The sequence below is a fragment of the Miniopterus natalensis genome, chromosome 18 (assembly GCF_054644295.1).
Source record: "Miniopterus natalensis isolate mMinNat1 chromosome 18, mMinNat1.hap1, whole genome shotgun sequence".
Lineage (NCBI taxonomy): Eukaryota > Metazoa > Chordata > Mammalia > Chiroptera > Miniopteridae > Miniopterus > Miniopterus natalensis.
In genome coordinates, this window is record NC_142098.1 from 33,217,086 (window position 1) to 33,228,766 (window position 11,681).

The 11,681-nt window shown below is 50.3% G+C and overlaps 1 protein-coding gene and 1 pseudogene across 1 annotated transcript; one reads left to right on the forward strand and one right to left on the reverse strand.

Moving 5' to 3' along the window:
• Positions 1-2,439: 2,439 nt before the first annotated feature.
• Positions 2,440-5,663, reverse strand: CCL22 (C-C motif chemokine ligand 22). The gene is made up of 3 exons (XM_016206573.2): positions 5,570-5,663; positions 3,991-4,114; positions 2,440-2,604 (listed from the first exon to the last, which is right to left on the reverse strand). The coding sequence occupies exons 1-3, from the start codon at positions 5,640-5,642 to the stop codon at positions 2,499-2,501; spliced, it is 303 nt and encodes a 100-aa protein (XP_016062059.1). The 5' UTR covers positions 5,643-5,663; the 3' UTR covers positions 2,440-2,498.
• Positions 5,664-9,424: 3,761 nt separating this feature from the next.
• Positions 9,425-10,091, forward strand: LOC107532242 (SIN3-HDAC complex-associated factor pseudogene; annotated as a pseudogene).
• Positions 10,092-11,681: the final 1,590 nt, after the last annotated feature.

Genomic DNA, 11,681 nt, shown 5'->3' on the forward strand with positions numbered 1-11,681 from the left:
TACCTCCTGGACACCTGGCGTGGCTGTACTTTTCCAGCACCCCTTGTGGTCAGGGTGGCAATGTGACTGAAGTCCACCAATGGCACGTGGGCAAAAGTGATGAGCCCCTCTCTTCCTAGCCTGGCTCATAAAGCCCTCCCTCACGCCTCTGTTCTCTTTCCCCATCTGCTAGATGATGGAGAGAAGTCCAGGCCATAGAGGAGGGCAGGGGCCATGAGAAGGAAGGAGCCTGGGTCCTTGAATGACCATGTTAAAGGTCACTCAAGCATTCCTGACCAGACTTCATGTGAGAGGAAGAAAACTTCTACAGAATTGAGCCACTGAGATTTTGAAGTTTGTTGCATAGACTTTCCTAATACACACTCCTTTTCATGTCTACCCTTGAAAGGGGAAGGTTGAGGTTGGATTATTGAATGAATGAATGAATGAATGAATGAATGAATGAATGAATATGCTGCTTAGAGCTCTAGACTTGGGGACTGAGTAAATGATTTCACCAGATCCTCCTGAGAGGTGGTCCCAGGGTGGGCCAGGCCTGGTGGACAAATGTTTGGACTTCCTCTTGGCACCTGCACAGTTACTGCCCAGGTCCTCATGTCTAGTCCTGGCCCCCCACCCCCTCACAGGATGACTTATCTTGGGCAAGCCAGCTCACATATCCATGTCAAGGACTTTCCCACTGGGAGAGAGGGGTCATGGTGCTCCTGTCCCACCTCACAGGGACAGCAAATGGCAAGAAACAGAGCAGACACTGTTGTAGAGGGTTTATTTTCTAGAAGGCCTGAGGGGCAGGGGCAGAGCAGGAAGGGAGGGGGAATCTAAGGACACCTGAGGGCTCTGTGCATGGGCATCAGGCAGGTTAACACTTCCAGTGCCTGTGGTGAGCAGGTGACCCTGGGCTCCAGGGTGGGACGTAGGCCCTGGAAGACACTGAGTTTTATGGCCAGCAAAGTCTTTCCCCATGCCTTGGAGCTCAGCCCCACAGCAACCCTGTAAAGTGGGTATTCTCATTCTCGGGTGAGGCTCAGAGAGGTCAGATGGTCTCCTCAGGGTCACACAGCAACAGCCACCCCCACTGAGCTGCACCAGGCTCCCTTGAAAAGGAACAAGCACATGCAAAGCTTATTTCCTCTACCTGGGGAATCTGCTGTCCCCAAGGAGTGACAATTAAGTCTTAAATCCCAGTCCTTAGCCTAGCCCCAGCCAGCTGAGGACAACCTCCACGCGAGGCTCTTTCACTTAACTACAGCCCACATACTCACTCCCAGGGCCAGGAAAGCTCTCTGTCTTGTCCCTTGCCCACACAGTTCCTAAAATTCCTCCAATCATCCATCTGGCTTCTTTAGCATTTGCCTTCTTTCATATACAAATATAACTAGAGTTTGTAATACCAAGCCAGAGGTAGCCATTCACACCATAGCGTGAATTCAGTTATCAGCTATTTGGGGAAAGAGGAAGGGAAAGTCAGGGACTCTGAAAAGGTCAGACCTGGGTTTTGGAGGTTGGAGGAGCAGTAAAACCCGAGGGCAGCAAGAAGGGTAAAGAGGCCCAACACAGGTAAAAGGGGGAAGACAGGTGAATCTGGGCAAATTAGAGGCTTCACAATTGACCCGGCTGGCTCCTCCCTGGATAACCTTGAGTCTCTATATTGATGTGTGAGGGCCTTTAGGGGGAGGGGGAGGGACCTTACTTTTATGGATTCAGTCTGCAGCCACTAGTTGAGCCCTGATTCTGAGCCAGGCCCTGTGCTCTGTCCTGGAGGTCAGTAGACAAAGTAACTCAGATGTGGACCTTGATCCAGCCAGTGTAGCTGGAGGACAAGCTCCCCAGTCCCAAGAATTCTGGGCAGACTGTAATCAGGGCTGTTAAGAAGGGCAGAGGGCCAGCGGAAGTCTAAAAAATGAAATCAATTACTTAGAAATAGTGTCACTTAGGACTCTTTCGTAGAAAGTGACAGACATGGACTCTGCCAACCTAAGCATTAAAGGAAAAAAATTTAAAAAAATTAAAAAATGAAACTCAATTACTGGCTGCTTAGGCTGAGCAATGCCTTGGACGGCTGGTGGGTTTGGGCATGCGCAGGTGACTGGGGGACATTCTGGGTGTCAGGAGCAGCACGAGCAAAGACCCAGAAGTAGAAATGTATGGCATGGATTTGCAGAATAGGTTGTTGGAATCCAACATTCATGAAGGGAAATGAGGTGGGACCCAGATCCAGAGGGCAGGGGTGCCAGGCTCAGGAGCTCTGACCTCAGCCTAGGGCAATGGGGAGCCATGGATGGGTTTTGAGCAGAGTGACTGACGAGAACTGTGGACACTCTGGCTACAGTGGGGCAGAGGATGGGTTGGAGGAGTAAGAGGGGAGATGACAGTGACAGTATGGAGGGTGACAGCTGCAGGGATGGAGGTCGGGGATGGCAGAGGCATTGGCTGGGGAACAGCTATAATGGCAGGAAGGTAGGACTCCATGAGCCTTCCTGGAGGAGCCATGGCCATGGTCACGAAGGCAGGATCCTTCTTCGTTGGTTCAGATTCTGGAGCATATTCTTCACCCAGGGTAATCTGGGATTAGCACAGATCTCCCGGTTCCTGACGGTTAGCAAGCTGGAAGGAGGAGATGCCAGGGAGACAGAGACAGCATTAGCATAAAGGAAGGATGTAACCTGCCTGGAGAGCTTGGCACTTATGAGCTACCTACTGTATATAGAGATGCCTTCTATATAAAGTGGCTTAGCATTTATGAGCCATTTGCTGTATGCAAACATATTTCTTATAGAGGAGAGGGGGTGAGCTGCAGAACTTCCCAGACCCTCAGTCTCTCATCTTCAGCCTTGAGTGCCAAGTTAGGCCAGGGAACAGAATGCCCTAGAGTCTCATGATCACTGCAAACGTTGCCTTGGGAAAGAGAGTATTGGGCAGTGGCTGAGAGCATGAACTTCGGAGCCAGCTGGGTTAAAATCCTAGCTCTGCCACTTATTAGCAAGTCCTTTAACTTCTCTAAGCCTCAGTTTCCACATCTGTAAAATGGGGATGATAATTGTGGTCCAGCCTCTCAGGATTTTGATGAGATTTGATTAATTACTATAAACTGAAGTGCACAGCAGATGGTAGGTTCTATATAATCGTGCCAGGACTCTTAACATTAATTTTTTCAAGCCTCACCAGAGGAATGAGGATATTTTTTCCATTGATTTTTAGAGAGAGCGTAAGGGACAGAGGGAGAAAGAGAGAGAGAGAGAGAGAGAGAAACATCGATTGAGAGAGACACATAGATTGGTTGCTTCCCACACACTCTCTGACCGGGGTATGAATCGAACCTACAACCCAAGTACATGCCTTTGACCGGGAATCGAACCCATGACCCTCAGGTGTACAGGCTGGCACTATACCCACTGAACCATACCAGCCAGGGCAACATGAATTTTCTTAATAAATCCTTAAAATAATCCTATGAGGTCTGATTATTCTACCTATTTCATAGCTGAGGGGAGTGAGGCAAAGCAACTTGCCCAAGTGCCAGAGTTGGTAAGATGGTGCTCACCATGCTCTCTGTGAACTGGACTCTCAGGGGGCAGTGTCTTTGGTGAGTGTCCCCACTCAGGCCCCTCTGAGAGGCCCAAGGCACAGAGAGGTGAACAGCGGCCCAATATCACACAGCAATGTGCGAAGGCCCCCACCCTCGCATAAGCCGTGGCAAAAACTAAGGTGGGCCCTTGGGCGCTCTGCCCCCACCATTGTTGGTAGGACATCCCCCAGTCCAGGGCTCCCTTCCTGCCTTTCAAGAAAGGCCTCTCCTTGGGGCCTAGGAGCTCCTAGCTCCCCTCACTTCCCTGACTTCCCCATCCCCACAGGCCACCAATGAACAGAAGGAATGGAGAAGGCATCAGGAAGCTCAGCTGCATTCCCCCAGCCACCTGCACAAGGACCCTTCTGGGCTGTAACCGTCAGGTCAGGCAGTCCCAGGCCCTGCCTCCCCATCGCCCCACTCACACCACGCCAGGCCTCCGGCAGGAATGGGAAGCCCAGAAGTAATCCTTCACCACATGCTGGGGCAGGGCGTATCGGATGTAGCCGGGGCAGCAGATGGTGTCCTCCACGTTGGCTCCGTAAGGACCTGAGGGAGAGGGGGGTTCAGAGGCGCCACAGGCTGGGCACAGGGGAGTCTCCTTTGGCCCCAACCTCTGACCCAGCTTTTCTGTTCTCATTTTGAAAGTTGGTGTCCAGAGGATTCTGGACCCTCAAAGTCCCTGATCTTGGGCCTCTGAGAAGCCACTAAGGGCCCAATGTCATTACTCTAGGTGGGTCAGGTCAAGGGTGAGGGCTTCAGAACAACTGAGCATCGCGATGCTGTAAGCCTCTAGATGGAAGCCAGAGACTCTAAACAGGGAGGAGCCTTTGAACCTTGCTCCTAAAGGTGAGGTCCACAGACAGGCCCCACCAGCATCACCTAGGAGCCTGTCAGAAATGCTGGACTTGCCTGGCCAGGCGTGGCTCAGTGGCTGAGGACTGACCTATGATCCAGGAGATGGAGGTTCAATTCCTGGTCAGGGCACATGCCCGGGTTGGGGACTCGATCCCTAGTCGGGGGTGTGCAGGAGGCAACCGATCAATGACTCTCTCATCATTGATGTTTCCATCTCTCTCCCCCTCTCCTTTCCTCTCTCTGAAATCAATAAAGATATATTTTAAAAAAAGAAAGAAATGCTGGGCTCCCAGCCCCAGCACCGCGGGTCCAGAAGGGCATGTTAAGAGATCCCAGGTAATTCAGAAGTAGCTTCAGTTCACGTCCATTTAACCCCTCCATGGAGTCAATGGACAGGCTGTGCCCAGAGAGGGGGAGGACTTGCCCAGAGTCACAGAGCATGACTCTGGACAGTCAGGACAACAGCTGGGGCAGAGTCCAACCTCAGAGACTGGGGTTCGAGTCCCACTCTGCCCTGAGTCACCCAGACACTGAGGGAAGTTGTTTAACATCTCTGAGGTCTAAATTTCCCCTCTGATCGAGGGGGTAATAATAGCATCAACTCTGCCAGCCCTGTAATGCAGGGAAAACACACAGGAACCCCATCACTGAGCAGTTAATGTTCCTTGCTGCCTGACTCCCAGTCCAGTGCCCCTTTCCCGACCCAACACAGGGCAGGAATGTTTACATTGACATGGAGAAGTCAGGATCCCAGGGTTGAGGGCAGGTCTGGAGCAAAAATGGGGTGATGGGAGGGCAGGACCAGCTTTCCAAGGGGATATCCCTGGCCCCAGCTCCTGTTCCCCGCCCAGGCACCCCTCTTCATCAACCCCTTCTCTATACCCCAAGGGCCCTATGCTCCAGTTCTCTGGAGTAGAGGACCCTGAGCCATGCCATCCCCAACCTGGCTGAAACAGATTCTAGACTCAAGCATTTAAGACTACCCACTTAACAGGTGTGTAAGTGGAGGCCCAGAGAAGCAATGGGACTAGCTGAAGAGCCAGCAGTGGACTGGGGTGTCTGCTCTCAGTCCGGTGTCTGTCCATCGCATGAGGAAGATGCCCTGGCTTCTGCAGGGAGCCCCTCTGCCCCCATCCCCAGCCTCACCTGCTTCAGTTGCTTGAAGTGCCAGAGCAAGGAGCACGAGGGCAGCCAGGAGCGGGGTCTGTAGGTTGGCCATGCTCCTGTCCTGTGTGTCCCAGCTCAGTTGTCTGCTGTCGCCGGAAGACAACAAGGTCTGCTACTTAAGCGCCGGAGACACCCACAAGCCTCAGACACTCTTAGTCACCGGTGAGCAAAGAATTTGACATTCGTGTTACGAAAGAAGAAGACCCGCTTCCTCCATGTTGGAGGAAATTTTCTGTGGCTGGAAACCATCAGAGGGGACCCCCTCCCTCCTCCCCTCTGGGTCTCCAGAGACTTGCAAAATCCCCCTTGAGCTGGGCCTCTTGGAGGCCTGCGCTCCGAGGGTCTGCTCGCCCGTCCTTGGCCACCTCCCTGCGTGCCTCTGGAGATGGGGCAGGGGGTTCCACAGCCTACCTGTCTACCTCAGTGTTTGTTAGTAAATCAAGTGAGAGCAGGGACCGATGCTAAACAGCTGGAACCAAAGCCATCATTTTTTTAATCCTTACTCGAGGATATTTTTCTCCACTGCTTTTCAGAATTGCTTTTCAAAGGAAGTTGGAAGGGAGAGAGTGAGAGAGACAAATCGATGTGAGACACATTCATTGGTTGCCTTGCACACACGGGATCAAGTCTGCAACAGAGGTAAGACGTGCCCTTGGCTGGAATCGAACCCGGGACCCTTCAATCCGAGGGCTGATGCTCTAACCACTGAGCCAAACCGGCCAGGTCAGAACTGAGGCCATCTTGTACCCTTGGCGGTCACGGCTGATCTTTCTTCCAGGGAAGAGGCCTGTGAGTCCACTGGGTGGGCTTTTCTGCCCCATCAGCAGCCTCTTCTAGGGTTTCTCACAAAGTCCCAACTTGGGCCAGAGTGAGCAGCCCAGATGCAGAGCTGCACTCGGTTCTCTTCTTCTTCAAAGCCCTGCTGTGATTCCGTGACCTGTGGGTAGAGCCAAAGTTCCTGACCATGGCCTTCAAGGCCTCCTTTCCAGACAGGTTTCCGCCCCTACTGGGCTCCGGCCACATTCTCACAGTTCCTCAAACAGATCTGTGGCCTGTCCCAGGCAGTGAATACCCTTTCCATTCCTCTACCACATAAACTCCTACTCATGGGTCAAGAGCCATTTGAAATGTCATCTTCCAGGTAGGCCCACCTCCTCAGGACATTCTCTGGGGTGACCTAGAATGTGGACATGAGAAGACTGTCAGGTTTACTCATCTCAGGCCCCTCCCCAGAAGCCAATCTCCAAGCTCTCAGAAGGCAGAGGTCTCTGTCTCCTTTTCCTTGCCTTGGCATCCCCAGTGTCTACCAAGAGTGGGGGTACATGGTGGGTGCTCAGGAGACATCTAATGAAGAAGGGAACAGAAGCTCAGAGAAAGAGGGCTCACCCAAGGCCTCACAGCCAGGGAGTGGCTAAGCAAGGCCTGGAATTCAGAATTCAGCATTCCCTCGGTAAAGGGACCCACCCACTCATTTATGATTCATTCAACCAATATTTATGGAATCCTTTAGTACACAAAATAACCCCCCCCCAAAAAAAAACCTGTCTACCTCCTAATTCCCAAAACCTGTGAATATGTGACCTTACATGTCAAAGGACTTTGCGGATGTGTTTAAGCTAAGTCAAATAGTGAGAGTTCCTGGATGATCTGAATGGGCCCCATGGAATCACAGGGTCATGATCAGAGGAGAGCAGTGGGTCAGACTCAGGAGACGGGAGGACAGGAATTGAAGTCCAAGAGATACGAGACTGTGAGCCCAAGAGCACAGGGGCCTGCCTCTAGAAGCTGCAAAAGGAAAGGAAACAGATCCACCCTTGGAACTTCCAGAAGGAACACAGCCCTGCTCACGCCTCGATCTTAGCCCACTGAGACTGATTTAGGACCTCTGACCCACTGACCTCCTGACCCGTAAGCTAATACACTTGTGTAGTTTGTAAGCCACTAACTTTGTGTTCATTTGTTAGAGCAGCAAGAGGAAGCTAAGTCAAGCCCCTGCCACGTGCCAGGTGCACTGCCAGGACTGAGGGTCACCGCGGTGAGCAGGTCCCTGCTCCCATGGAGTTTACCATGGAGACAGGTGGTAAACAGGCAAACAGATACCAAAATGAAACAAAGAAACGGTGACTATGGGGAAGTAGTGGTAGGGATCCAAGAAAGCATCTCTGAGGGGGGACACTGAAGCTGAAATCCGGAAGATACCAAGGAGTCTGCCAGGCAGCAAAGGGCAGGGTGCCCCCTGGCAGGGTGAGAGGGCTGAGCAGCTGGGGCAGAGTGGACGGGGGCGGCCCGGTGGGAGAGGTGGGCAGGCAGGACCAAGCCTCCCTGAGCCTCCTGACGGTACCATCAGAAGAGCACAGCATCACCTGGGAAAACCTCTGGTCAAAGGTGTTACCCAAAGCCAGCCACAGCAGGACCAATGCCGTATGAGCCCACTTCTGCGAGGTTCCTGGAGTATCAGATTCATAGAGACAGAAAGCAGAAGGGCGGTTGCCAGGGACTGGAGGGAGGAGGGAATGGGGAGCTACTATTTGCTGGACACAGAGTTTCTGTTTGGGAAGATGAACACGTTCTGGAGATGGATGGCGGTGATGATTGCACAAGAATATGAGTGTATTTAATGCCACAGAACCGTACACTTAAAAATGGTTAAAATGGTAACTTTTATGTTATGTATATTTTACCAATAAAAAAGAAAACAAAAGCAAATGAAAAGATGCTCCGCGTCCTACGTCGTCAGGGAAAGGCAGATTAAAATAACAACGAGACTCCACTACGCGCCTGTTAGAATGGCCGAGATCTAGGAGGCCAACACCACCAGAGGCTCACAAGGATGCGAAGCCACAGAAACTCTCATTCATTGCTGGTGGGAAAGCAAATGGGGCAGCCACTTTGGAAGACGATTTCGTGGTTTCTTGCAAAACTAAACATACTCTTACCGTACAATCCAGAGATCACGTTTCTTGGTATTTTACCCAAAGGAGTTGAAAACTTATGTCCACACAAAAACCTGCATGAGAGCCGTTTTATTCATAATTGTCAAAACTTAGAAGCAACCAAGATGTCCTTCAGTCGGTGAACGGATAAATAAACTGTGGTACACCCAGGTAATGGAATTATTTAAGGCTTAAAAAAAAAAAAAAAGAGCTATGAAGCCATGAAAAGACATGGAGGAACCTTAAGTGCATATTACTAAGTGAAAGAAGCCAGTGTGAAAAGGCTACAGACGGTATGATTCCAACTAGATGACGCTCAGGAAAAGGCAGAACTATGGAGACAGTAAAAAGATCAGTGGTTGCCAGGGACTGGAGGTGGAGAGAGCGATGAACAGGCAGAGCACAGAGGATTTTTAAGGCAGTGAAACCACTCTTTGTGATACCATAGTGATGGATACATGTCATCATATTTCTGTCCAAACCCACAGAATGTGCAACACCAAGAGTGAACCCTAACATAGACTATGGACTGTGAGGGATTATGTGCCTTGTAGGCTCACTGATTATTACCAATGTACCACTCTGGTGAGTGAGGCTGGTACTGGGGGAGGCCACGCATGGTGGGGAGGCAGGGAGTATACGGAAATCTCTCTACCTTCCTCTCAATTTTGCCGTGAACCTAAAACCACTCTCAAAAAAAAAGTCTGTAGAGGGAAAGTGGAATCTACATCTTCCCGGCCAGCGGTAGCAACTGCAGGACTGCAGGAGACAGACTTTCTAGACCTGGTAGTTGAGGAAGGAATGATCAGAGGGGGGGTTGGTCTGGCCTGCACTCTGCACCTCAGGAACGTTATTGCACGTGGAACGGCTGTTTTTGGAAGACTAGTGCCAAGAAGAAAAGATGTTTGGTTTTCAAAAGCCACAGATGTACCAAAGTATAGGGGCCGCTGTATGTGCACAGCTAAGTCCTCTGGTTCTCCATTCGCTGGTAGGAAAAGGACTTTCAAAGCTGTTTGGGGTTGCATGAGACTCGATCAGGAGACATCTGTAATGCCCGTGTCCTGCCTGTGAAAAGATGGGAGAGTTGCCAGCAGGATAAAAAACACACAAACAAAACAGAACCAAAAAAAAAACACGAATCGTGTGGTAAATGCGAGGGCAGGACCCAGTCTAACCAAAGAAAACGAAAACTCTGTCTGGAAACAGTATAAAAAACCACCAGATCAGCAACCTGCAGAAGGAACTTCAACAGCACAATTCTGACGCTCACGGTACCACCTCAAGTGCCTCCCAGCTCAGGCTCCCTGTCACAGGAACCCGTCAGAGGGCGGCTGGGACACAGAGCCGGCTTCAGGCTCCAACGCCAGCTTTTTCCTTTTTAGACCTCACATACCAGAAAAGGCAGCAAATGTGCTGTGGGATCATCTGTAAGGGCTGTTTGGGGGGGGGGGGGGGTCCTCAGGGACACACATCTGTTGACGCCTTGCTGCAGCAATAAGAAAGCAGCTGCTAAGGAGCCGGGAAAGCAGGGGCCAGAGCCTCTGGCCAGCTCCGCTCAGAAGTGGTGACTGAAGTTTATGTACAAGAGAAAACAACGATGTAAATTTTAGAGAGGGAAAAAAGCCACAGGGGGCGGGGAAATGATTTTTTGTTTTTTGTTTTTAATCTTCACCCAACGACATGCTTAGAGAAAGGAAGGGAGAGAGAAACATCAAGCAGTTACCTTCAGCAGGGATCAGAGCCACAACCCAAGCACAGGATGACACTTTCTGTGCACAGGATGACACTCAGCTAACTGAGCCACTCTAACCGGGCATGACCTTCCTGTTTTCAACTTGGATGCCTATTGTTCTGCCAAAAGGCAATTTCTAGAATAGTCCTGAATGTGTTTTCTTCCACTTCCACAAGTTCCAGAAACTCTGAAGCCAATGTCTAAGTTACTAAAAGGAACAAAAGACATGTATGTACATTTAGGATGCTGAATATTTCATAGGAAAGCTGAATGCTGCTGTGAAGTGCTCTTTTAGTCTTTTTCTTCTAAATCTCCTTCTAATGAGTGAAACTAGGGGAATCTCAGGGGAGAGAGATGGGGATTGTTGTATGATAAAGTATGTTGCTTTAGTCTTTCTATATTGGGAGGCAGCGGTTGGGGCATTTTTAAAGAAGGCTCGCTACACCTGTTCTCCTTCACGGTAATAAATTTGTCATAACTCAGTGGCCTGGACTTGCCTGTAGAGGTAGTTGTTAATAATTTTGAAATATTAAGGTCTTGCCATGGTTCTGATGATTCAAGCCTGTACTACTGAATATTAGGCAGGACAGATGGAACTCTCTGGTGCAGTAATTTCCAAATATACCAAGAGGTAACTGGACTGTACGTGTTGTATCCTGCGTCACCTCCCTCATAGTGGCATTTGATGAAGATTTTAACTTATGTGAAACTTCTAAAGCAGAATCAAAGCTCCTCTTGGGAAAAGGTCAAGTCTTTAGGATAAGTAATCTTAGCTGGATAACACGCTCTATCCCAAATGTTAAGTTACCTGAAAAATAAAATGTGCAAGCCTTCAGGATGGCATAAAAATCACCAAGGCGAATGCTTCTTGGGACACACTTTTCAGAGGGCTTGACTTCTGTTTGTGTTCTGTGGCTGGTGACTTCATTGAAAATCTGTATGGTCCTGCCCAGCCGGGCGTGGCTCAGTGGTTAAGCGTCGACCTAGGATCCAGGCAATCAGGGTTCGATTCCCGGGTTGCGGGCTGCAGCCGATCAATGACTCTCTCATCATTGATGTTTCTATCTCTCTCTCTCTCTCTCCTCTCCTCTCTCTGAAATCAACAGAGATATATTAAAAAAAAAAGAAAGAAAGAAAATCTGTATTGTCCTGCCTGGCCGGTGTGGTTCAGCAGTTGAGCATCACCCCATGAACCAGGAGATCACTGCTCGATCCCTGGTCAGGGCACATGCCCAGGATGCAGGCTCCATCCCCAGTGGGGGGTGTGCAGGAGGCAGCCGATCAATGACTCTCATCATTGATGTTTCTCTCTCCCCCCCCCCCCCCGCCTTCCTCTCTCTGAAATCAATAAAGACATTGAAAAGAAGAAAATCTGCACAGCTCAGTTTCAACCCTAGGTTACTTCAATCGACCTTTGCAAAGGTTT

Coding starts and splice junctions, on each gene's coding strand:
- CCL22 (XM_016206573.2), bottom strand. CDS start 5,642: ATGGCCAACCTACAGACCCCGCTCCTGGCTGCCCTCGTGCTCCTTGCT. Junction 4,115..5,569: donor ACTTCAAGCAACTGAAGCAG/GTGAGGCTGGGG, acceptor CCTCTCCCTCAG/GTCCTTACGGAGCCAACGTG. Junction 2,605..3,990: donor TGCCGGAGGCCTGGCGTGGT/GTGAGTGGGGCG, acceptor TCCTCCTTCCAG/CTTGCTAACCGTCAGGAACC.